Source organism: Bicyclus anynana, chromosome 12 (genome assembly GCF_947172395.1).
Source record: "Bicyclus anynana chromosome 12, ilBicAnyn1.1, whole genome shotgun sequence".
NCBI classification, from domain to species: domain Eukaryota; kingdom Metazoa; phylum Arthropoda; class Insecta; order Lepidoptera; family Nymphalidae; genus Bicyclus; species Bicyclus anynana.
Window position 1 is genome coordinate 10,996,894 of NC_069094.1, and position 24,453 is coordinate 11,021,346.

At 34.7% G+C, this 24,453-nt stretch overlaps 1 protein-coding gene across 4 annotated transcripts in view; it reads right to left on the reverse strand.

Annotated features, from left to right (window-relative positions):
• Nucleotides 1–24,453, reverse strand: part of LOC112054660 (uncharacterized) — a 226,855-nt gene that overhangs the window by 134,745 nt on the left and 67,657 nt on the right. For all 4 annotated transcript variants that reach the window (XM_052884841.1, XM_052884842.1, XM_052884839.1 and 1 more), the window contains 2 exons: nucleotides 21,612–22,661; nucleotides 4,435–4,521 (listed from right to left, as the gene is read on the reverse strand). In XM_052884841.1, coding sequence (XP_052740801.1) covers nucleotides 4,435–4,521; nucleotides 21,612–22,661 — 1,137 coding nt within the window. The remainder of the gene's footprint in view (nucleotides 1–4,434; nucleotides 4,522–21,611; nucleotides 22,662–24,453) is intronic.

Consider the following 24,453-nt stretch of genomic DNA (forward strand, 5'->3'; position numbering starts at 1 on the left):
AAAATTAAACACTTGTTTAATTTATGTCTTCAATGATCTGAATTTCAAAAACATGGATAGGAATTATCAATAGTTGAAAATTGGATGTGATTAGTGAATCACCGACTAAATCAATTGCAATTTCGAGTTAGGTATCGGATAACATTCATCCTGCAAATATTGTTTATGACAATCTTCGGAAATTGCTATTAGATTATGTATACAGTCTATAAACTCTGGACGTGGGACGGATAACAACGTATGGATAAAGGCGCCTTCACACTAGTACGACTACAAGTACCTAACTATCAGCCCCCGCATTCTGTAAAGTTGCAGCGTTGTGACATCGTTGGTTTCCATGGAAACTTCGTTATTAGTGACATTTTGTTTTTGGAATTCCATAGAAATAAAGTTAAAATTCGAATAAAATAGTGGAATCGCTCCTCAGCTTACCCCAACCGTCATGATGAAACCGAGACAACTGTATATGGATATTAGGATATTTATTAGAACTTTTATATAAATATTATAACCCAATTTCTTCAAATAATACGAACAAAACACAGTATTATAATCTTTTGTTTACAAAACCAAAGATTTTCTACTATTAGACATGTTACGTGCCTGCAAAATCACCGCAAAAAGTGATCGGAATTTAGCTACTCCACACACACACATGCAAAATTTTGCGTTTACCTATAGTTTTTACACTTATTTAGGTATTATTTGTTTAAATATAACTTTCGTTGTTTACAATGCGACTGAATGAAATTAAGACAACTAGCCACTTTTTCCGCCTCAGTTTCGACGCACTAGTGACATATCTATAGTATCAAATATAGTAAATCTTTGTTCAAAACTGAAAAGAGAACTCTGTCGCCGCTAGGTAAAGTTCATTATTCAATAACTGGTGTAATATGTACGAGTAGCACTGGTGCAATTGTAGAACATCCTTCCACCAATATTTAACATTCACTTCACTTCCTCCCACACCTTTGAATAAAGTCTCCAAAGTTGAATATTAAAACCTTTTTTACTCTAAACATTGTTTTATTATAAGAGTTCTACTTTAATTTTATTTAAGCCACCCAATTATGTTGGAATTATTCAATAATATTGAGAACCAAGGTAATTATTTAGGTAGATAAGCTTATAGTATAGGTACCCCTTTATCAATACATTTATTAAAAAGCGAAAAGTCCGTTTTTTGTTTTTTATTTTTTTTTCTAGGTAGTCTTTGGCTACAATCTCACCTGATTGTCAGTGATGATACAACCTAAGATGGAAGCAGGCTAACTTGTTAGGAGTACGATGAAATCCACACTCCTATCGGTTACTACACCACATCGTACCGGAACGCTAAATCGCTTGGTGGTACGTCTTTGTCGGTAGGGTGGTAACTAGCTATGGCCGAAGCCTCCGAGACCAGCCAGACCTGGACCATTTAAGAAAACCTCAATCGGCCCAGCCGGGGATCGAACCCAGGACCTCCGTCTTGTAAATCCACCGCGCATACCACTGCGCCACGGAGGTTCGTCCTATATTTGTCGCTAATCTATGTAATTATCAGTAGAAAAACATGTAAGAAAATCAGGTATTTAAAAATCGAAGGGTATGGTTTCCACGCAAATAAAGTCACGGGCATCTGCTTTTTTCTGCTGCACAATTTAGCTAATTGCAATAAAGCAATCCTAAATTCAAAATGATCACTTCAATTTTTCCGTACTATTTCACCGCGGCTTGTTGCCTCGACTGGTGACAGAAGGGCTGGCTCATTTTTTGCGCAAAGGATCAGCCTGGCTGTCCAGCGCGGAAATGCAGCCAGTATTCTTGCCACCATTCCACGTGGGCATGATTTGTATAGTTATTAGGATAAGTTAGCTTAAGTTCCTTATTGTATTCTTTCTCAATAAAAAAAAAAAATCTGTATCTTTATAAGTATAATATACTTGAACTATATATATACGAGGTCCGTTATAGTGTAGAGTGGCCTTAAAGCCAATAAGCGGATTCCACTAACTAATCAAGAGCTAAAACGCATTGGTGCCTATTCACTATTATTGTTGCTTGCTACAAGTAACAGATCGGAATTGATTGCTAGTAGGTACGGGCCGTTCAAGTATTACGTAAGCAGAATTAGAGCTAAACCCCCTGTCCCCCAATGTCAGTTAAAATAAGGGGATAAAAAATAATATACTCTATGCCTATGATCAGTACGTCTTGCCAGTGATGACCTACAGATCCGAGACTTGGTCGCTGACTATGGGCCTTATTAGAAGGCTCAAAGTCACTCAGCGGGCGATGGAGCGAGCTATGCTTGGAGTTTCTCTGCGTGATGGAATCAGGAATGAGGAGATCCGCAGACGACTCAAAGTCACTGATAGCTCAGCGAGTCGCGAAGCTGAAGTGGCAATGGCCAGGCCACGTAGTTCGAAGAGCCGATGGACATTGGGGTCCCAAGGTGCTGGAATGGCGACCCCACACCGGAAAGCGCAGTGTTGGTCGACCTACCCACTAGGTGGACTGAGGATATCAAGCGGGTTGCAGGGAGCCGCTGGATGCTGGCGGCTCGAGATCGTTGTGCTTGGAGGTTCATGCAAGAGGCCTATGTCCAGCAGTGGACGTCTATCTGCTGATAAGGTAAGGTAAGGTAGCCTAGGACAGTCGCAAATGTAGTAATCCGTTTAGTATCTCATGAGATTACCACCTACGATATCACAAAGTTTACTTCTTTATAATATTAAGTGTAGACCCACCCAGACACTGGACAACATCGATATTCGTCACAAAAATATTTTCCACTTGTGGAAATCGAACCCACTGCCTTAACTACTTCTACGTCTACTTTATCTCGTCCCGTCTGTGCAAAGTGTCGCTCTATTATAAACAATTGATTTGAATTATAACATATTCTGTAACTCGTAACATTGTGGGTCATTTACTTCTTCAAAAACTACTAAGTCACACCTACAAGCGAAGGGAAGGTAATAAAAAGAAGAAAAGATATTTAAGAACCCCTTACAACGTTTACTTCAAACAGAGAAAGTAATAAACAATAACTTGTTTATTCTCTCGGGCCAAATAAAATCCTTAAAGAAAGCACAGTTACAACATATTTTAATTAATTTTTATTGCATAAAACTTCGTAGACAATAAAAATAATACTATCTAAAAGCACTCCATTTCAAACGAAAAGAATAAAAAAATAAAACAGCTTTATTTTCAGAGTTGCGCTTTCAACCCGTTGCTCTAATTTTTAATTAGGCGTTTAAAAATTTCACTGGAAAATAGTTTGAAAAACATAGTTTTAGCACTGGAAAGTTTTTCTTTTTCTATTTCCACGGATAACTGGTGCTTTTATAAAAGAAATTAAAAGTGTGAAAACAAAGTTTATAATCATTATCTTTTATCAGGCGTTTTGGGCATTTCATTAAAAAGAAAAACGAAATCTAAGAATAGCTCAAAAGGTGTTTTTGAGAACAAATTCTATTACACCACCTCCAAAAGCAGAAAATTCTCTACTTTGATTTCTTATCTAATTAGATAGATACACAATGTTAAAGGCCCTAACAACGACACGATAATAAGGTATAATGTTACAAACAACTAACAAGGCCGCATGTTCAAAGAAAGGATTTAAGTATAGAGTAACTGAAGTAAATTGGGAAAGATATTGGATAAAAGTCGGAAGCCGCCATAACTGTAACTATAATACCTTTACATCTAAAAACACACTAAAGCCGGGGTGAAAAGGGACCAAAAGCCAGTAGATTTTTTTAGAATCTTTTAAAGCCTAAAAGCAATATCGAACTATTAATTTTGAGAGAGGTTTTAAGGTCGTAAAAAAGTTACTTTAAAATACTGATTACTTAAAGTTATGAAACTTTAATTTGATAACTCAACAAAGTAATAGGTAGAGATGTAAATTTTAAAACTCGACGGAGTGTTGTTCGAATTCGTCTCTATATCTCTTTATCTTACACTAGATGACGCCGCGCGGTTTCACCCGCGTGGTACCCGTTCCCGGTAAATGGGATATCTAACACTGAAAGAATTTTTCAAATCGGACCAGTAGTTCCTGAGAATAGCGCGTTCAATCAAACAAAAAAACTCTTCAGCTTTATAATATTAGTATAGATGATAGGGACGAATGCGAAGCTAACACTGATGTCGTGTAGAAACCGAAAGGGGTGTGGATTTTCATCCTCCTCCTAACAAGTTAGCCCGCTTCCATCTTAGACTGCATCATCACTTACCATCAGGTGAGATTGTAGCCAAGGGCTAACTTGTAAAGAATAAAAAAAAAAAAAAAAAAAAAAAGAGTTTGTGACAGTTTTATTCAATGTACAGTCTCTTATTATCTTAATACATTCATAGTACATAGGTGTATAAGTCAAAGTATCCCCGTAGTACTATATAATAAAGATAACCTATAGATGTATAATTTGCACTTACGTTTGTTTGCCTGTGTTGTGATATGAGAAGAACTTGGGGACTTCGCTGGAGGTCTCGAAGTAACTACGTCGATTGACTGCACCTCACCTGTACGACAAACAAATAACTATAACTTTAAATACTATAAGCTCTCTACTCAGACCAATTATTATATAGGACCTGCCTCGCTAGACGTTACTTTTCTGTCAAAGTATATGATCAACGATCTAATGCGATTATAAAAAATGTCTCTATAGAATCGATGTTAAATAGTTGTAATCGTGTTCGTCGGTTAAAGAGGAGCTCTTTAAAAAAATACCTTTTTATGTAATTGAATTATGTAAAAAACGGACAAAAACTTCTAGTTTAGTATAAGATATATACCAAATCTACGCTAGTTTTCCTCAGAAAATGACAGACAATTTTGTTCGTGACTATGAGTGCGATACAGGTCCTTCTATAATTGGTCTGAGGCTCTCTATAAATAATTTACTCTCTAAACTTGTATTGTGTTTTTGTTTATTTGAAAAAGCAGATGCTGCATCTGATAACTAGTTGACGCCGCGCGGTTTCACCCGCGTGGTTCCTGTTCCTGTAAGAATACGGTTATAAAACATAGCCTATAGCCTTCCTCGATAAATAGGCTATCTAAACACTGAGAGAATTTTTCAAATCGGACCAGTAGTTCCTGATATTAACGCGTTCAAACAAACAAACTCTTCAGCTTTATAATATTAGTATAGAAGTATAGATAACTATCATATATTTATTCTGTGATAATCTGCTCTAATGTTATGAGCATGCCGTAGAATTTAAGGAAAAATATAAGGCATAGGTTTATAGCATATTTGACCCACGTAGTTTTTTTTTATTATAAATAAATAAATAAATACACATCACTATCTAGCCCCAAAGTAAGCATACAGAGTAGCTTGTGTTATGGGTGCTAAGATAGTTGATATTATAATATTAATATACAATTATATACTACATATAAATACTTATATAATGTATAAATTCACACAGACACTGGAAAACACCCATACTCATCACACAAATATTTTCCAGTTGTGGAAATCGAACCCACGGCCGTGGATGCAGAAAGCAGGGTCACTACCCATTGCGCCACGCGGCCGTCAAATATCCCCGGTCCTGTACGAATACGGGGACAAAACCTGTTTCGGAGCCTATTTAATGCATACAAACAAACAAACAAATCTTTCCTCTTTATAAAATTAGTATAGATGTAACGACAATAGATATTTATTATCATTATAAGCCTATTATAACTGCCCACTGAACATGCCCGTCAAACCGCATTAGAACAGAGTGGTGGGTCGAAGCTCCATAACCTCTATCTTACAAAGGGCATAGGGAAAACAAGTAAGGTCGTGTAATTACATAAAATAGTCGTCCCACTTAATATTTACTTGCCTCTACTGAAAAGCTCATTACGTCGATAGCTTTTGTGCTGTATGAAGCCTTAGTAGCTACTCGAAGATACTCCTTTAGTCTTTTCACGGAACAGAAACTTAAATTACAATATAATACTTATAACTGGACCGACTTTGCTTTGTAGCTAACTTAGCTTAGTAACTCTATTTGTGAGCAAAATACTAAGTTCCATTATTTCTGCCAGAGGAACAAAAACTCTTTTTTTTATTTTCTTTTAAATTAACAAAGCACGATACGAAGGATTATTTATTAGGTTGCCCTTAACATACTCACACTAATATTATAAATGCGAAAGTTTGTGTGTGTGTAATTATGTTTGTTCCTCCTTTGGTACTAAAGCGTTTTGGCTAAAATTTGGAATGGAAATAGGTTTTACTCTGGATTAACCCATAGGCTACTTTTCATCTCGAAAAATCCATGGTTCCCGCGGGATTTGTGAAAAACTGAATTCTATGCGGACGAAGATGCGGGCGTCCGCTAGTTTGTATATATTTGTAACGATATTTCAAGAAAGTAAAATATGTAGGTATTTTGGAATACATTGAATATTTTTCGAGTTTGTGTCTATTTCAATTTATATTTATTCTAAATTTAGAATTCGATCATGTCAATTATAGTTAAGGAGGGTTTCCTGAAAAAAGTTTCCGTTTCAAAAAGTTCTGTACCTCATAGCCCGACCAAGTTTTCGTACCCATGACCATATGATCGCAAGCCACATGGGCTAACCACTGGACCAAGAGGCAGTTCATATTATCTGTTTAAGGAGACCTAGAATACTACTGAAGAGAGCCTTTAAAATAGGCTAAATAATACATACAAGTAGCAGAGGCGATGGTTCCTAACAACCCGATTCCTATCGGGTTACCTTTTTAATATCCACGAGTTTTACCTACAGATGTAAATAATTTCACTTACTCAGCCAAAACACATTCAGACTATAAAACCACATGAACGGGTTACCTACGAGAAAATTTCAGTCTTCCCTACTGATTAAGTAGAAAAACATTCAAAATCTAACATCCGGAAGCAAATCTAAATGTAGCACTAAAACGCAAACTTATGGAATATGAAAACACGCACCGCGATATTAAACATTGCTAGGAAATTGAATTACTAAATATAAATCATTGAAACAATCGACGTTTACCGATTCAGCTGAATATAGAGCATGATTACGATTCCAATTAGCCTAAATATAGATGATTCCACTGAATTTTGTATACACGGATTAAACAACGCTGAAACTCGATTGTTGGCAGTGGCGTGATTAAGATTTTTAACTAGACTAGCCACTTATCATTAACACCTGGTAGTGTCGTCATAAATTCAAACATTGTCCACTTAAGCCCGCCAACCAGCATTGGGGCAGCATGGTGGCTGGTGGGTCTAAGCTCCATAACCCCTCTCCTTGAGCGTTGAATTTCTTTTATAAATTGTTATCGTGTTTTGTACTCAGACCAATTCCATTGGTTTTTATATCGCACTCAAAAATTGTCTGTCATTTTTTGAGACTAACGAAGTAAACTCACACATCGAAAATTTTTAACACCTATACCCACCTGTGTTATAAATTTTAAATCATAATACACACACGTGTAAATTTACCACAATGAAACATCGATTCTATAGATGCAGTTTGTATTATACGTTTGATCATTAACATATATTTTTGATAGAGGGGTAACTTCTCGCAGGTCCTATAGAAAGAAGGTTTGAGTTTTTGTATTATATTTTAGTAACATTGTTAAAAATTAAAAAAAAAAAAAGCAAATAAATAAATAAGAGGGCAATGTATTTTTGCATAAATGGAGTGCATCTGAGCGTGGGTTCTGACGTGCAGTTTTTGCTCTTAGAACAAATTAACTCTTTGCTAGTGGGAAACAGTCATATTGAGGTCAGGTAGTGACACATTTCTACTTGTACCAATGACATTTGAAATGGTTTAAATTTTCTAACATCGAGAGTCATGTTAATTCATAATTAGGACACTAATATAGCTCATTATCGCAATGTCACCAAAGGTCGCCAAGATTGGTAATGTGACCGGTGCCTCGCGGTTTAACTCGCGCAGATCCCCTAAGAATAACTGTTATGTGTGATGATATTTGTGCAAAATGTTTTCCATATCTGTTTAACTATTATAAAATAAGTCGCTATGTTTTCTAAAAATTTTCATATTTTTGCGCAATTATAATTTTCCGTGAGAATCTTCTACAAAGTTAGCTAGAAATGATGTTTCAAGAATTCTATTTTATGTCGGTATGTTTATTATACCTTATTTTGCTAATTAGCAGCCTCCAAGTACCTACTAAATACTAATCGCTAAACCGCGGAAGGACAGTCAGTTACACATGCCACTCACACATGAGAAGATTGTGCGGGTGTGAAATTGTGCGTGCGGGGAAGTGAGGTGCATCAGTCGTGGGTTTTTCATTCATCGCTACACGCCCCCCGGCCCGCGAGGACCAGCTGGGGTGTTCAACCCACAACCGGGGCAACCAGTTCCTGTATTCTGTAATGTTACAGCGATGTGACAACGCTCATTTCCATGGCATCTTCGTTGTTAGTATGACATTTTATTTTTGGCATCGCATAGAAATAAACCAAGTTGTTATAAAACTTTTTATAGGCGAATCGACGAGTATAAAATAGCGGAATCACACCCCAGAACCACTGGCCCACCGAGATTATATTTTTCCAACTAAATTTTTATACATTCGAAGTGACTATTTACTAGTAAATTGAACGCAACTAAAAATTCTATTTAAAAAAGTCCCCGTTGTGTAATGAGCCTGGTAACATTTCCGTTTCATCTCCAATGAAGTGGAGTTCCGAACAAGTTCCGATTGGAAATGAAGTACTCATACAAATACACAGTGCTGTAGGGATCGGCTCATCATTATTGATAAACATAACGATTAAACCCAATGATATTTTATAGGTACTAGAGATGGAACACTAGCACATCAAAACTGAGGCGGAAAAACGTGGAAAATTTACTTAATTTCATTTAGTCGCTTTTTAAACTATTAAATATCGTCTCCATATACGGCTCACTGCTGAGCTCGAGTCTCCTCTCAGAATGAGAGGGCTTAGGCCAATAGTCAACCACGCTAGCCCAATGCGGATTGGCAGACTTCACACACGCAGAGAATTAAGAAATTCTCTGGTATGCAGGTTTACTTACAATGTTTTCCTTCACCGTTTGAGACACGTGATATTTAATTTCTTAAAATGCACACAACTGAAAAGTTGGAGGTGCATGCCCCGTACCAGATTCGAACCCACACCCTCCGGAATCGGAGGCAGAGGTCATAGCCACTGGGCTATCACGACTCTATATATATGGGTTGATAACGTAAATATCGTCTACAACAGTGATTCCTAAAGTGATCTAGGTGGACCTCATGGGGTCTTCGGAATCCTCGGCGGGGGTCTACGTTGACGTGACATAAAAATGAGGGATCACGATTCATAAGTGGGGGTCCACGAAATTTTATATGGTTTCGTACCAAATAGAGAGTTTTCTAAACAAAATAATTTGTGAATTGTTTGAAGTTTAGCCATCTTTAATTTTTGATATTAAAAATATCAAAAATTAAAGATGGCTAAAATAACTTTTTCTCTATACAATTTTACTTTTTGTTATCTACAAATCAATAATACTTTTAAAAACTGTTACTTCGAGGTGACTGTTGACCTAGCTGCAATGAAAATTTCCGTAGGTGAATCTAATCACAATTTTTTTCGAGTTTTGGAATGAAATTTAGCAGGGGTCCACCGAAACCAGTTAAATTAGAAAGTAGTCTATGAGAAAAAAAAGTTTGGGAACCTTTGGTCTACAATATCGACTTGTGTGTTCAGGAAGTGTAAAAACTATATATACATAAATATACAGTGGACTTAAAGACAAAATTTTGCATGTGTACGCTCAGTGGTGTAGCTAAATTCGGATCACTTTTTGCGGTGATTTTGTAGGGACGTAACCTATCTATATTCTATAGTATACAATTATCATTGATTAAATCTCAATGACTTCACAATTAGGAGCCGGACTCATATCCGAGAGATCTAAGGTTCGATTTCCGCTCGATGAACGATTCGTAACTAACTATTAATATGCATTCCTAGAACAAGCTTAATCCCATGGTCGGATAGGAAAGTGAATAGTTGTGTTAAGGTAGATTGTAGCTAATGTATTTTACTTACTTTTAAAATGAAAAACATTAACATAAGTTATTTTATTTATAAGCAAGAAAGTATTAATCATCTAGCAAGGGGCTCAATTATGCAAAGGAAAGAATAAGAGAAGAAGGAAAGATTTACATCATTGGCCCTACTTATTATTGCTTTAACCCTTAAACCTTTCGGTACCTACCTACTACCCATTACTATGATAATTTTTAATGTACAGAAGTTTTACTTGCAAATACATTCTACTGTGTGTTGGCATTTTAAATTGGAGTTACACTTTGATGTACATAATATTTTTCTAAATTACCAACTTTATTAACCTTGTTACGATGTAACTAAGTAATTCAAATTCAAAATAATGTGGTGTTGCTATGAACGTTTAATTAGTGTCTATTGAGCTAATTTATAATTATTAACGGATTTCACAAATTATATAGATACCAACGAGATTTTGGCAGTAACAAAAAAATAATTGAAAGGAAATTCATGAAGATCGTTTTGGAAGCCGACAAAAAGAAAGAGATCAAAAGAGGAGAGGAGGTTTTTAAAGAGAGAAAATTATGTCTCCTTGCTAAGTAAAAGCAGATATTGCTTTACAGTAGTTCATTATGAACAATGAATAAGTAATTTATTTTGCTATTCCCTGCAAAAAATTATCTTTAAGTGCCCATTCAAAACTGACAAAAAGTCAATAAAATGTTAAATTAAATATATTAATAACTAACGGACGCCAGCGACTTCGTCCGCGTGTAATTCAGTTTTTCACAAATCCCGCGGAACCATGGATTTTTCCAGGATGAAAAGTAGCCCATGTGTTAATCCAGAGTAAAATCTATTTCCATTCCAAATTTCAGCCAAAACAACAAACAACAGGAACAAACATACACACTTACACACAAAATTTCGCCTTTATAATATTAGTGTGATTTGAAAATAGAATAACAAAATTAAACTTTTTGTTTTTAAATAAAAAAACTAAAACATTTTAATCTATTTTGGGTAATTATTGTATACGAAACAAAATGCTCACCGCGGTAATCCAAAACTGTAGCACAACTCACATATCCATTCAAAAAAATAGGAATCGCGCGTCAGATTCCGCGCACACGGGCTACTGTCACAGGGCGAGACCACAATGCCACTTTCTGTATGTAAATCACAATAAAATACCAGCTTTGTCCGCTGATTGCGACACGCTGGGCTAAGCACCGTTCGTATTATCATCCTAAACGCGATCGATGTTGACAAAAAGCGTATGCGAGCCCCAATTCGCCGCGTATTTGTTACACGTTTGACATGTGATTTTTATTACGCAACTTTACGATGAAAGGACAGCTGCTGCCGGTTTATGGGGATTATTCCTTGAGATTTTTTGTTATTTTTCAATAATGAGTAATGGAATTCATCATTATCATCATATCAGCCGATGGACGTCCACTGCAGGACACAGGCCTTTTGTAGGGACTTCCAAACATCACGATACTGAGCCACCTGCATCCAGCACTCCCTGCGACTAGCTTGATCTGCGTTTACTAGTGCGGGGTCGCTATTGCAGCACTTTGGGACTCCAACGTCCATCGGCTCTTCAAATTATGTGCCCTGCCCATTGCCACTTCAGCTTCGCAACTCGTTGAGCTATGTCGGTGACTTGGTTCTTCTGCGGATCTCCTCATTTCTGATTCGATCACGCAGAGATACTCCTAACATAGCTCGTTCCATCGCCCGCTGTGTGACTCTGAGCCTTCTTATGAGGCCCATAGTTAGCGACATGGAATTACGCATATGATTTTGTTATTTTTTATTCAGATTTAAAATGTTGAATCCACTAGAGCTACGTGTACTTACTGTTCTATTAATGTTTGATATTTTGGAGTTTCGTAGTCAACAAGGAATCCTCATGGTTTTGCATGTCCATCTGTCCGACCGTGGTTTCGCTCAGTGCCTCTTAGTAGAAAGCTAGTTATGAAATTATGTACGCCCACAAAGTAGTAAAATAAAATCTAGAAAAATATTTCCAATGTAAAAGTAAAATGGAAAATTATTTTTACTCGATTATCCCATAGCGTGGAATATCGTTGGATAGGTTTTTAAAATTAGTAATGCTAATTTTTGTATGAATCGAGTGTCCTCCCCTTAACAGTAGTTTAAAACATAAACAAAATATTTTGTACCCAAGCATTTCTCGATTTTCATCTGAATTATTTTATTTTATTGATTGGTTCTTTTTAGATCTCTTTTTTATTTAGTCGGGCTATAGTTTTAAAATTATTTTGTTTATTTGTTATTACATAAGTTAGGATTAAATAGAGTATGACTTGGATTTAAGACTACCTTGTTTCTGTTCTGAACCTCATTTTATAGACAATAGTCGACGTTTATGTTTCTAACGTCATATAATGCTGGAAATAGCATAACAACAGCTTTCATAAATCACGAATTAAATTATAATGTGGACGATTTACTTTGTCAAAGTCAAAGTTCATTTATTTCAATTAGGCTTAGTTTACAAGGTAGGTAATAACATTATTAGATAATGGTGATAATAATTAGTCGAAAACCCAAGATTAAAGTTACGAGGGTTCCAATTGCGCCTTGGTCCGAGAAAAACCCACAACAAACTCAGCCTTTGTTTCGTAATAAAAAGTTCAGAACCAGTGACAAATTTCGTACAAAATAATGTATCTATTTCAGTGCAGTAACAATACAAAACAAACGAAAATTACGGTAATGCACACTTCCGTGCGTGCCAGTGATTGGCATACAATATATTGTCCGAAGGCAAGGTGTGGCGGTTTAACTGCGCGCGACCAATATGAACAGAGCCTTCAATAGCCAGATATTCCACATTTTATAAAGGCTGGAAAGGAGATCTCCTAATTTGGGCCCACTTTTCAGGACGATACAGAAAAGCAAAATGTACTAAAAATCTTGTATAATTTACTAGATCACTCCATTAGAATTTTAGCTGAAATAATATAAAATAAGCTGATTTCGTTTATTATTTTTACACAAATGCATATCGTATAATGATTTTTCTATACTTTTTGATGCGTATTTCACTGATTGTCAGTTGTCTTTGCAAACGCGGGCTGTCAATGTCAAAGTCATAATCAATGAATATGTTGTCATTGTTAAATAACTTCTTTTTCTTTCTTGTCTATGGTACTCGAAATATCATTATTATCATAACTTTCTTAGGTGTGTCAAATCCATATTAAAACTGACCTGTCAGTTAGATACAGATAATGCAATGAATTTTATGCCAAATGTCAAGGGCTAACTTGTCACTGAATAAAAAAAAAAGTATGGCATCCAATTATGGAGTTTGGACCGTGAAGATGGCTTTCGAATGTAAGGCTTAATAAGCCCATACTTTTAACCCGCTTTAGCACAATTTAAGGGCTTTATGTTCTGTGCCCTTAAGCGTTTAGGTAGGTAAGCGTACTATTGTAGTATATATTTTCCTCGACATAATACAAAAAATCATGTCTCTAGTCGCTAGTCACATAGCTTCAAGTCATCACTTCAAAAACAGCAAGAAAAACTTTTTAAAGAATTAAATTTCTTATCAATAAATCTTCTGCCGAAGGGATGCCAAAAAGCTGCCACAAAGCCTGGTGATTGGTTCTGGACCCTTGTTACTCGGTGCCTTTCAAAGTCACCATGGTCCAATCAACAAACATCTGACAAACTTTCAGCCTTTATAAAATGAGGTAAGTCTGGGTATGCAGGCTCTCAGTCCAATAGGTAAATTCTGTTTGACCATCAATCTTCCACTTGTCATGTCTCCATACAACTTCGTTTTATTAAGCGATCAAAACTAGGTCAGGTAAATTGACGCACACGATAATTAATCATCGAAGTCGAGCATAATTGCAATTATATTGGCCGATTTTTACAGACGGAAATACTCATGTTATTTTGAGTCCGTCCATAAATTTACGGTCAGCGCTCCTAGCGGTCTTTCAGTAGATGAGTGCATTAAAGAACTGACCGAAAAGTACAAATCAACTTGTTTTAATTTAGTAGGTACGATAAAAGACATAAAAAAGAACAATATGTTGTTCAATTAAACATCATAATCTATTTTATAAGAAAGTAGACTCGATATCGAAATTACCACAACAGCAAAATAATTTTCAATAATAGCGAATCAATTTTATTGGTTAATAGTCCACCACACTAGCCGAGTGCGGCCAAGTTGGCAGACTACACACACATAAAGAATTGAATTTTTTTCCAATTCCCTCACGATGTTTCCCTTCACCGTTTGAGACACGTGATGTTTAATTTCTTAAAATGCACACAACTGAAAAGTTGGAGGTGCATGCCCGGAACAGCAGGCTAATTCATTATCTTTAACGTACGAGTATGCTAGTTGACATATTTCGAAATTGAGATTCTATGTAACAAATGTCATCCGGTGCTTACTGGTGGATATCAAACAGTAGGTAGATGACATTTGTTTTTGATTTGATGTTTATTTTAATAGGTTAATAATAAGTTATATGTTATTAGGCTAAATTATTGAAATTAATATTTTAATTGTAAAAATTTTGCATACTGTAATCAGGTGACTCAATAATTTTAAGACCAAAACATGTACCACATTCTAGCAAAAAAAATATTTGATTGATTGATTAATTGAAAGACCAAAATAGTGAATCGACCAGCTGATTACTGTAAATAAGTGAGTAAGTATTCTCTTACCTAATTCAAGTAGAGACAATACAAATTAATGTATGTCAAACATCTGTTATCGAGTTCAGCAAAGCCAAGCCAAGACATCTGTTTCAAAGCATTCAATGAACTAAATTGCATAACAACAATTCGATTCTCGTGGGAAAGCGACTTTGATTGCTTTGACATCTAACTGCATTAGGAGTAAATTAATTTATCAGATTTGACTTTGATGATGTTAAACTGGGTATTTCCCATATAACGCCAGAGTTATAGATATGCTTTACCGAAAATTAATTAAAAATGTTCAAGGAACGTGTTCAGAAATTATTATTTTCGGAGTAAATATTACGCATCCAGATAGTCGGAATTATTGAATTACTTTATATGAAAAAATAACAAATTTCTATTTTTAACTGACTTCAAAAAGGTTCTCTCAATTTGATCGGTATTTTTTTTCTTTTTTTATGTATGTATACCTACCGATTACTCGAAGACGCCTGGACCGATTTAAAATTTTTTTTTTAGTTTTAAACGGTTTACTCCTCATTTAGTCCCATTGCCAAAAAAAATATTTATTTAGTAATTATGCAGTTCGGCTCCTATACCTGAACTCGTCAAAACCTTGAATTTATACACGTAGAGGATCAAGAAAATTCTCAGGTAAGTAGGTACTTGGATCTCCTCAAGATGTTTTGCTTTACCGTTTGAGACACGTAATATTTTATTTCTTAATACTTTCGCTGCGGAACTGATTTTTCTGTACTTTCCTCTGGTGTGGTACGAGGTCAATCGACATCGTAACTCTTGAACACACTAAACATACGGGGTCAATTGACCTCGTACCGCAGAGAACGTGTTAAAATGTACATACTCATAACTGAAAGCTTGGAGGTACATGTCCCGGACCGGACTTGAACCGTCGCCATCCGAATCGAAGACAGAGGTATCCACTGGGCTATCACGGCTTTTAGAAGGTTGTATTGAACGATTTGAATTGAATTTCGTCCTTGTTCCGATGTTTCGTCAAACTCGCGGCCTAGCTAATTTTCCGCGGGAAAATTTCGTGAATGGCCAATGTTATGCAAGACTCCCGCTCAGAATTGGAACACATGTTGTGCGTTATCATTGGAGCGAGGAGCGCAGTGAACCGGGCAAAGGGCGGAACTATGGCCGCAGATCATCGTGATGCGCAGACGCACCTATTACATTCATGTATATATATAAATATACTAGTCGACGCCCGAGACTTCGTCCGCGTGGAATTCAGTTTTTTTACAAATATCGTGGGAACCAAGGATTTTTTCGGGATGAAAAGTATAGCCTATGTGTTAATTCAAAGTAAAATCTATTTCCATTCCAAAATTCAGCCAACACACACCACACACACAAACTTTTGGTTTTATAATGTTAGTATGATATATACATATTTTTAGCAGACTCAAGAACGAAAGAAAACAGACAGACGTGGATTACAATAATATGAAAACCAATGTCGAACAAAGCTTATGATTCACAACATTTGTCAGAGCAACTTAATTAACAAATCAAACTGTAACCAAAACTAACCCTAGAATAGAAGAAGACCTTGAGTGGAGTCACGGACTTGTGACCGTTGTATGTAGGGTTAAGGGATTCCTTGACAGTTAACTAACACTCCCCTTTTCCACTCAAGTCATTCTCCCCGCCTATCTCAAGTAACCCATAAAGAATTACACAACAAGAAATGTGGACGGCTCGAATGCCACGAGCATACTGCAGCCGACCGTACGACGAGCAAGTTATACCAACCAACCGTCAACCGATGGGTACCCCTCTCTAATTCCCTACTCTTTACGGAAACAAGTCACGTCACCTGGCGTCGGCAAGAGGCAATACGAGATCGAGCGACGTCATATCCGTCTCAGATTACTATATCCTACAATATATATATTTTGATAATCATCATATCAGTCGATGGACGAACGTGTGACGAGTTCCAACACATCCACGGGCTCTTCGAACCAAGTGCCCCGCCCATTGTAACTCCAGCTATGCGGCTATATGGTTTTGGTTCTTCTGCGGATCTCCTCATTCGATCAAGCAGAGATTTTACATTAGTTAGTGTTTCTTATTAATATTCATTCTTTCTGTATTTGAATATTTTTGCAAACTTTAACCATTATTTGTCAAGTCATAAGCTAACCCGAAAGCCACTAAGCAACTTTGATATTAGTGTAGTTGTAGGTAACTTCGACCAAAATATAAACTGTATAAGCACACTGTTTGAACTTTGAATTTTTGGCAGGTCCAAAACTGGCCTTGGGATTTTGGCCTTGATTTGTTCAAGATTATTATGTTCAAGTTTGCTGACAATTACTTCACTTTGCGGATGCGATATGAACTTTTGTTGATAGTTGATGAATTGTTAAATCATTGGTGGAATACAATTTAAACTTTAAATTAAAACTGGCATAACAAATCAACAATATTCGTAAATCTATTTAATTAATTTTCTGTGAATAATTTTAATTGAAAATTAATTGTGATGAAATAATGCAAGCAATATCAACAATATAAACATAATATATCTGCAATCCATATAGAAAATAAAACAATCCTGAAAACAGGTTAAACCTTGCAATCGGATTAAATAAAATGCAACAAAGTGAAGGTTCATCGACCCAATATAAATAAATGGCACCGTAAATAGGGTGACCGTTCTCCGGTATTTTGCAGGATTAGTTTTAAAGATACCTACTTTATTTAAATAAATGCACCTAATACAATGTGTGTATTATAGAACTAAAAAGTTATAAGTTAATGTTAATAATGTTATAAGTTAAAAGACCTAACTTATAAGTTAATTTAAAAAATTAAAGTTGTAGACTATTAATTTATTATTAACAAATCCATAGAGAGATTTTCCAATGCTATACACGACCAGTTCTTTTAAAAGGAATAAAAAAATATTTTTTTATTTACTTTAGTAGCAATATAGCAATATAAATTATAAAAAAAAATCTTTCTGCAAACTATGTAGTACTATAATGTGTTGTGTTTAATGCAAATTGTAAATTTAATGTAATAAGGTAAATGAAAAGCCATCAAAATCGCATCCGTAGTGGTATTAAAATCTACATCAGAACTTTCGTTTATCGAATATATCTTACAAACTGAGCACATGCCCAGTATGTTATTTAACTAAAAAAAACTTCATTTTGATAATAGTTATCGCAACCTTATTGTAATTTGTTTATTCTTTCTTACTTCATGAAAATTTGCAAAAAATAAGTAAAAAATAACCATTTTATTAACGAGCACATGCATTTGCATGGTTAGCTGAATTAAATTAAAACAATTTGAGTTGGAGTTTAGATTTTGAAAAAAAGAAAGTCAATTATTTATTTTGAATATTTTTATCCCGATTTCGTGAATTCTGAAACGGTAACCGTGTTCATTACGCAATACCACGTTTGAGATCGTTCAGTGTAACGTTTAAATTTAACTAATAAATATTTCCAAACACGCGTGCTTTATTTGCCATCACTGGAACTAAAAAAAGAGTGATGGAATTTTCGTGTTTTAAAACAAATAAACTTCTACTGTTCGATATTACGTTTTAAAAATGCGTATTTTTGTTAACGTGCGCTCGGTACGGGATATGTTCTGTTGAACTTTGATAGAACATTTTATTTATTTTAGCTACCGGTAATAATAGAACGAGAACCTGTGACGGCCATACCTTTTTTAAGGAAATGTATAGACCTTTTATAAAAGGTCATAGTTATCTTGCTAACAAACTTTAATCTTTTATAAAGCAAATTTCATAGTGGCTCTTACCAAAGGTAAAAGCCACTATAAATTAAGTATTAAGCATTTTTTATCTATATCTATATCTAAACTCTATATATTATATATAAAAATGAGTTGCTGTTCGTTAGTCTCGCGAAACCTCGAAAACGGCTGAACAGATTTGTCTTATCTTGGTCTTGTAAAGTTCGTGGAAGGATAGGGAAGGTTTAAAAAGTGAGAAAAATTGGATACAAACGTTTTAAAGTCAAGGGGTAGAGTATTGTAGAGTAGGGATACGGCAGAAGTGCACAAAAGTCAATGCGAAGCATGACCGGGTCCGCTAGTACTTTATATAATCTAAATTAACTTTTCTGGATTGAATAGAACTATTTCTGCTTAAATAAAAAGCTAAATATTATTACGTATACCCTTATTATCTTCTGTCGCTGGTTTTAAGAGACCACTAAAAAAGGTATCTATTTTGACCTGAGGGCCTCTTCATCATATTTTAGCAAATCAAGGGGCGCGTGGGATGTAGTTATGAAATTGCAAAATCAGGAAAGATATTAAAATGGGATCTCGAAGGACGTAAGAGTATATAGAAAGTTCAAGATGGATTCTTTACTTTTATTCAATGACAAATTTTAGCTTAGGCCATCAACCTCAGGTTAAGTGCCTGTTAAGTCTAAAATTGGCCTTATTCTAATGTATTTGATCGTAATATATTTGTCATACAATACACAATAGGCACTCATTTAGTCAAACTTTCTTTAGCAGTAAATATCACACTGCAAAAGAAAGTTTTAAGTACAACAATCACAACTTTTCTCAAGGCAATCAAACCGAAAATGTCTATAAATCCTCTTAAAAGTACTATCGATAGATACCATTCTTGTAACTCACCTGTTGTTATGTTTTCAGCTTCCTTGGGGATCACTTTCTTTGTTTTGGTGTTACGTTTTATGTTACATGTTAGTCGTTCGATAGCTTTAAGTATTTTTTTGCTGACTTTGTTAATTGTCCTCCGCTTTGGGTCGATATACTTCGTTCGTGCACCACCGACGGTTTTTTCGCAACCAGAATCAACGCTGTTATCCGATTCCGTTGCCGATGACTCGGATGGCGGATGAAAAACATAAGGACTACTTGTAAAACAAGGAGAGTTCATTTTTGATAGATCGAAATAAGTCAACACTATGAATTAAAAAAAAAGATGTTTATGATTTAAATTTAGAAGGAAATCTACATTTTTTTCGTAATTTTTTTTGCACCAAAAAATTTTAAAGGAACGACTAACCAGAGCAAGATCTAAAGAACGTTGAGCAAAGACGTCGGTGGAACTACTTGAGGATTTCGGGTCGTTTCCAGTCGTCTTTAGAGCGTGACACCACACCCCGCGGCCAGCCCAAGACCTTGTCTTGTCTCGTTATTTAGAGCATCTTATAAATCATTGATAAATGACTATTGTGTTTTAGTATCCTAGTCAACTAGTTCAATATGATGTACGGGTATATTATTTTAAAGATTAATCAAAGATAAAACATGGTTATACATTTTTTTTTATATTGGAAATGTATACTTATATGCGGAATAAATGAGTGGAAACGTTTGTAAGTTTAGTGTTTATTTGTTTGTCTTTTTCACGCTAATTTCTATAACTACTCGTCAAGTTGTCAAAAAATTTAAAAGATCAAAAAGATCCAACGAGGTGTGATATTGTCTATCGAGCTGAGGGTATACCCATGTACCTATGTCCCTCAGCTAGCCATAAAATAATTTTAACTAAACTGTAAATTAAATCTGATGTTTGGTGTTTCTGATTAATTTGTTGGTGTAATGGTCAAAGATAGACATAATATATATTAAATAATATCATTATTATAGATAGTAAATAATATCATTCAATAGATACTCATTTACTCAGTGATGCGAATGCGCCAATACATTACGTGGCCTACGAAAAATACACATTGCCGAGCTGAGGTAATCATTAAAAATATCAACAGCGAAATCCGCGAGGGTATACCTAGTTATAATATAAACCCACTATTTCACTAAATACAGTAATACTATTTGGAAATTCACAATTAAATTACATAATTAAAAATAATAATGTTACAATCTAACGTTTGAATGAAGAACAATAAATCCTATAAAATATTGAACATGGAAATTCAATTTAAAATGAATGTATCAGGAAAGTCCGACCATTCGATGGATTCCACACTTACGCCAAGTTTGAAAATCTGCCAAAATGATTGGGAGATCCGATAAAGTAAATTGCTTAAATTAATGAAGCAGTAGAAATTTTATCCCGTTTAATTCTCTGTTGATGTAAAAAATACTTAAAGCATGATAGGCTTCGTTTGGAAAAGTAAAATTACGTAGGAAGTAAATAAGATTGTTAAAAAGTTTTGTTTGGGATGTTTTGAGTACTTAATGTTATAATCTTATATCAAAGTAAAAGCTAAATTAATTAATATCAGCCTATTAGGCAACTTGAAGTGATAAGAACGATTTAAATTGGGTTTTCTGTACTAAATCTATTCTAGAGGTAAAGTTTGTGGTGTTCTAGGGGGTATACTCTGGATCTACTGTACCGATTTTGAAATTTATTTTACCACTAGAAAGCCACGTTGTTTGTACGTGTCATGTGCTATTTTTTATACCCGTATTCTCACGAGAACAGGAACTACGCGGGGAAAACATGGGACGTCGGCTAGTTATATTATAGATCTAGGTTCAATCGGCACCCATTGAGCTACTTTTGTTCTCACTCCTACAAGTGGTTTTTTGCTCAATTAGATGCAAATAGAATATTCAATTAATAGTCGTAATTATACATACATGGCTAACTTTCAATATAAGATATTATTGTAAATGCATCGGATGAGAGCTTAACAAAATGGAAATTAAAAAATACTACACAGATGAACAAATTGTACTTTACCTGTACAGTTTGTTCATCATATTCTATTGCCACCTAAATAAATATGATGTCTACTTTGCTACCAATATTATCTATGTACATTGTACAATATAAACAAAGAAAAGTTGCTTATCTTTGTAATTAAATAGAATTCAAAATTACTTACCTACATTATGCGCTGGAGTTGGCTGACACGTTGTAGATAAGCGATTTCCTTGCTTCGACCTTCCATGGTCTGTTTCATTATTGTATCTAACATTCTCAGTTTCAAAAAACATATTTTCTTTTAAATTATGTTCCTGTGATAAATTTTGATTTTGTTTGTTGTTGTATTTTAAAAGTTCTTCGGATGAATTTGATACGCCATTTCTATGGCTATGATCGCTTTCATTAGACCCGTTGAGGGTAATTTTTTTTATTGTCTTAATTTCTTCAACTTCACTTATATTTTTCTCAGTTATTGTCGAATGCTTAATAATTTTTTCATTCAATTGAAAATCTCCATCACTTTTAGAATAAAATAATGTTTTTGCACCCTTAGGTGATGATCCATTTAATTTATCATTAAATTGCTCATATTGAGGAAAATCTGCTTTTTTACTTGATTCAAAAGGATTCCTATCATTATTAGTGACGTCATCGATAATTCTAAATCCAGACATTTTACTTTGGCTATTAGAAAACGTATTATATTTATCATTTGAAAAATGTTTGCTTTGGCTATTAGAAAACGTATTATATTTATCATTTGAGAAATATTTTGGAGAATTAAATTGTAAATTTGTTTGTTGAGAATCGGAAGACATATTCGGTATACTGTTCGGCCCAGAGTCAATTTTTTTTGAGAAAAACGATGACAATTTTAGGTCGTGATCATTAAAAGAATTATCCGAATAAGATTCAGATTTATTTACGGATCTGTGTAATGGAGAATTAGAAACTTTTCCATTAGGAATAGGAAGTTTAGAAGCATTGTAATTCGATGGCAATGTGGAATAAAAGGGATTGGTAGGATGAAATTTTGGCGGTTCGTCCGATGATACAACAGATTTAACAAGAGGAATAGAGTTGAAAGCAGATTGAGGGGAGTTCAGTGGTTGTGTAGGAGATTGTAAGAATTTATTTTGCGGTGACTGAGGAGGTTTTATTGTCGCGTAGACAGGTGCTTGCGGTGTTGCTCTTCCGTTGTTTATTTCAGACACCAGTTGTGAAGGCCCTGAAACAGAAAATACCTGTGAAAACGTATACATCGATCGTACAGTAGACTTACGTTTTCTAATAATACAGACTTATAAGACTATTTTAATTTATACATATTATAAATTGAAGTCCTTTACCGTGTCTGTCTGTTCGCGATAAACTATATATTTTCATGCCGTTTTCATAAAGAGATTCAAAGAGAGATTTATGAGATCGATTTACAGGCGCGAGTGACCCCTAGTTGATTATAATTATGATTTCCATTTTAAAACAAAATGGATAGTATGAGTTTTACTAATTAGATTAGTATTTTTTGATGTAAACATAATTTTTAGCTTTTTGTAGCGATTCCAAGCGAATTAACTGCATTTTAGATTAGATTTCTTCGCGAGATATTAAATTTCCTCCCCTGCATGTCGTGGATTTCCTGTTCTGCGGGTTTCCGGATCGTGTCGCGTGCATGGGATTGCATTAAGTAAATGCATTTATAAAAGGCAGACACCGATAGTTGCAGACGGGTTCCCTACAACCAGTAAGAAAACTTGTATTTTGGTTGCTAACCGACTTCAAAAAAGGACATTATTAATTCGACGCGTGTTTTTTTAATGTTTGTTACTCTAAAACTTAGTCATTTATTACCTATCCAATTTTGAAAATTCTGTGTTTTGTTTAAAAGAGTAAATTTCATTTAGTCCCCTTTAGTTTTTACGAAATTCGGTTCAGTTTTAAAAACAAAATAATTGAAATAGGTGAACAAAATTGCCCATATTGTGGCGTTTACGGCCAATATGCTAAAACACATAAAAATAGAAAAATAAAATCTTTTGCACCTTTGAAGTCGGCTAAATTTTTTGTGAAATTGTGAATTTTTTTGTGATTTTATGATATATCATTTCATAATTCTCGTAAATACATCCAAACTCCGATTTCTACTGATTAAATTAATTTATAAGCAACCTCAATTACTTTATTGACTTAATGACCATAAATTGGCAACCGTGCTAAGCATTTCCAAGATTTTCGCGTATAATAACAACATAAAGTCTATAAATATAAATAACGCCATGTTCACTTGCGAGGGTACTTACTCTCTGGCATTATCACAAATAAAAAAATAGACCTTGATTGATATAATGTATGGATCAGTTTTCAGACAAAATTCATTAAAACTTGTGTTGAATGAAACTCAAACACTGAAAATACAAGTATTACTTCAAATTTACAAACATATATTTTTCATTAGGTAGGTATTAACAGCCTTTATGTGTTGCCTTCAAACTTCTTCTATTCAATACCAAAACAGAGTAGGTACCTGTCCCGTAGGCGGGCTCTTAAATTATTAATTCTTATTGGACTCCTTAATACTTCTCGGTATCAATACCACCATTCAATTACATACGTAAGTAGGGAAATTAATTTATGTTTGTCACGCAACTGCTTTATATTTCAGTATTTTCTTACTTTATTAGGCAAACTTATTGTTGTTTCTAAACTTTAAGGAATATAGACGATGTGGGAAATAATAGGGCAAAGAAAAAAAGAATGTAAAAAGTACTAATACGTTTAAGTGAACTATATTGTGCCAGAAATATACTTGATTACCACAGAATACATAATTAGGTACAAGTAAAAGGAGGTTTAGTAAATTCGTACCTACATAAATTTATATATATATATATATATATATATATATATATATATATATATATATATATATATATGTTAGTATTTAGGAGACGTTAATATTTTAATTTGGCTGAGCTTGTTGTGTGCTCTTCTCGGGCCGAAGCGCGTTTGGAACTGGAACC